The 1,084-nt window shown below is 32.7% G+C and overlaps 1 protein-coding gene across 1 annotated transcript in view; it reads right to left on the bottom strand.

Annotated features, from left to right (window-relative positions):
- Window positions 1–952, bottom strand: part of NFXL1 (nuclear transcription factor, X-box binding like 1) — a 46,826-nt gene extending 45,874 nt beyond the window's left edge. The window contains exons 1-2 of the mRNA XM_019624622.1: window positions 880–952; window positions 304–480 (exon numbers count right to left, since the gene is read on the bottom strand). Coding sequence (XP_019480167.1) covers window positions 304–480; window positions 880–952 — 250 coding nt within the window. The remainder of the gene's footprint in view (window positions 1–303; window positions 481–879) is intronic.
- Window positions 953–1,084: the final 132 nt, after the last annotated feature.

Below are 1,084 nucleotides of genomic sequence, written 5' to 3'. Positions count from 1 at the left end.
ACTTGACCCCACTCATCTCACAGGGAGCTCTGGCATCCCCCTCCCAGCATTCTAATGAAATGCCACTGACAGGCACAGAATTGCTAAGGCTGTAAGGGACAGTGCCATTCTATTTGCTTTACAGAAAGGTTAGTGTTATACAACATATAACTCAAACAGTAAAACGTATAAAAATTCAACTCTACAATACAAAAATACTCACTCATAAGATGCAAAATCTATACCATATAGAGTAAAAGTGTTAAGAAGTCACGAATATATTTTCATTAATATCAAAAAAAGTCAAAATGCAAAAGATCATACCTGTCTGAGTAGTGTAAGTTATAAATGTATTAGCAACTATTTTTCCCCGTTTTCCTTCAAAATCTTCATCTCCTTCTTCTTCAGAGGAAGAGCTAAAGTGTTCTTCAACAAGTTTTTTGGCCGCAGCTTGATTAGCCTTCTTGATTTCCTCAAATTTCCTTTGAGACAGTAATTCTGCTTAAAAGAAAAAAAATGAGTTTCATTTCTGCAAAACAATTTCTCAAAATGCAAGGCATGATGTACTAATATATCATTTTAAAATACAGATTTCAAAATCAACTTCAGAGCATTCTATTTTACTATCATCCATGAAAATAAGTATTTTCAAATTTCTTGTGACACAACCAAAGGGAATACCACAATGAAAATTTTCACTTTTGTTAAATATCCCGTTAAATGAAACAAATTATTCTAGAAAAGGAATGACTAACAAATCAATAAAAAATAAAATAAAGGTATGATAAAAGCATAAAAAAACTGGTGAAGTTTTTTCAAAATAAGGATATCTAACAAAAATTAAAATTGTATGTTTAAAAAATAAATCTTACAGTGATTTTTAAGAGGTGGGAAACATGCCCACTGGGAGCACATCCAAATCAGGGGGAGGCAGGTGCTTTTTTAGACCACCTCCCTCCACACTATAGCCCATCCTGGCCTGGCCAACCAAAGACTAAAGAAACAATATTCACGGTATTCCCACTATGTTTATATAATCTGCTTCTTAGAAAGCTCAAGAACTTTTTGCCTTTATTAAAATGTGGTCACAAAACATATACTATAT

The sequence above is a fragment of the Hipposideros armiger genome, unplaced genomic scaffold (assembly GCF_001890085.2).
Source record: "Hipposideros armiger isolate ML-2016 unplaced genomic scaffold, ASM189008v1 scaffold_596, whole genome shotgun sequence".
Taxonomy (NCBI): domain Eukaryota; kingdom Metazoa; phylum Chordata; class Mammalia; order Chiroptera; family Hipposideridae; genus Hipposideros; species Hipposideros armiger.
Note: the sequence above shows the minus strand (reverse complement) of the source record. Positions and strands in the feature narration are given on the sequence as shown.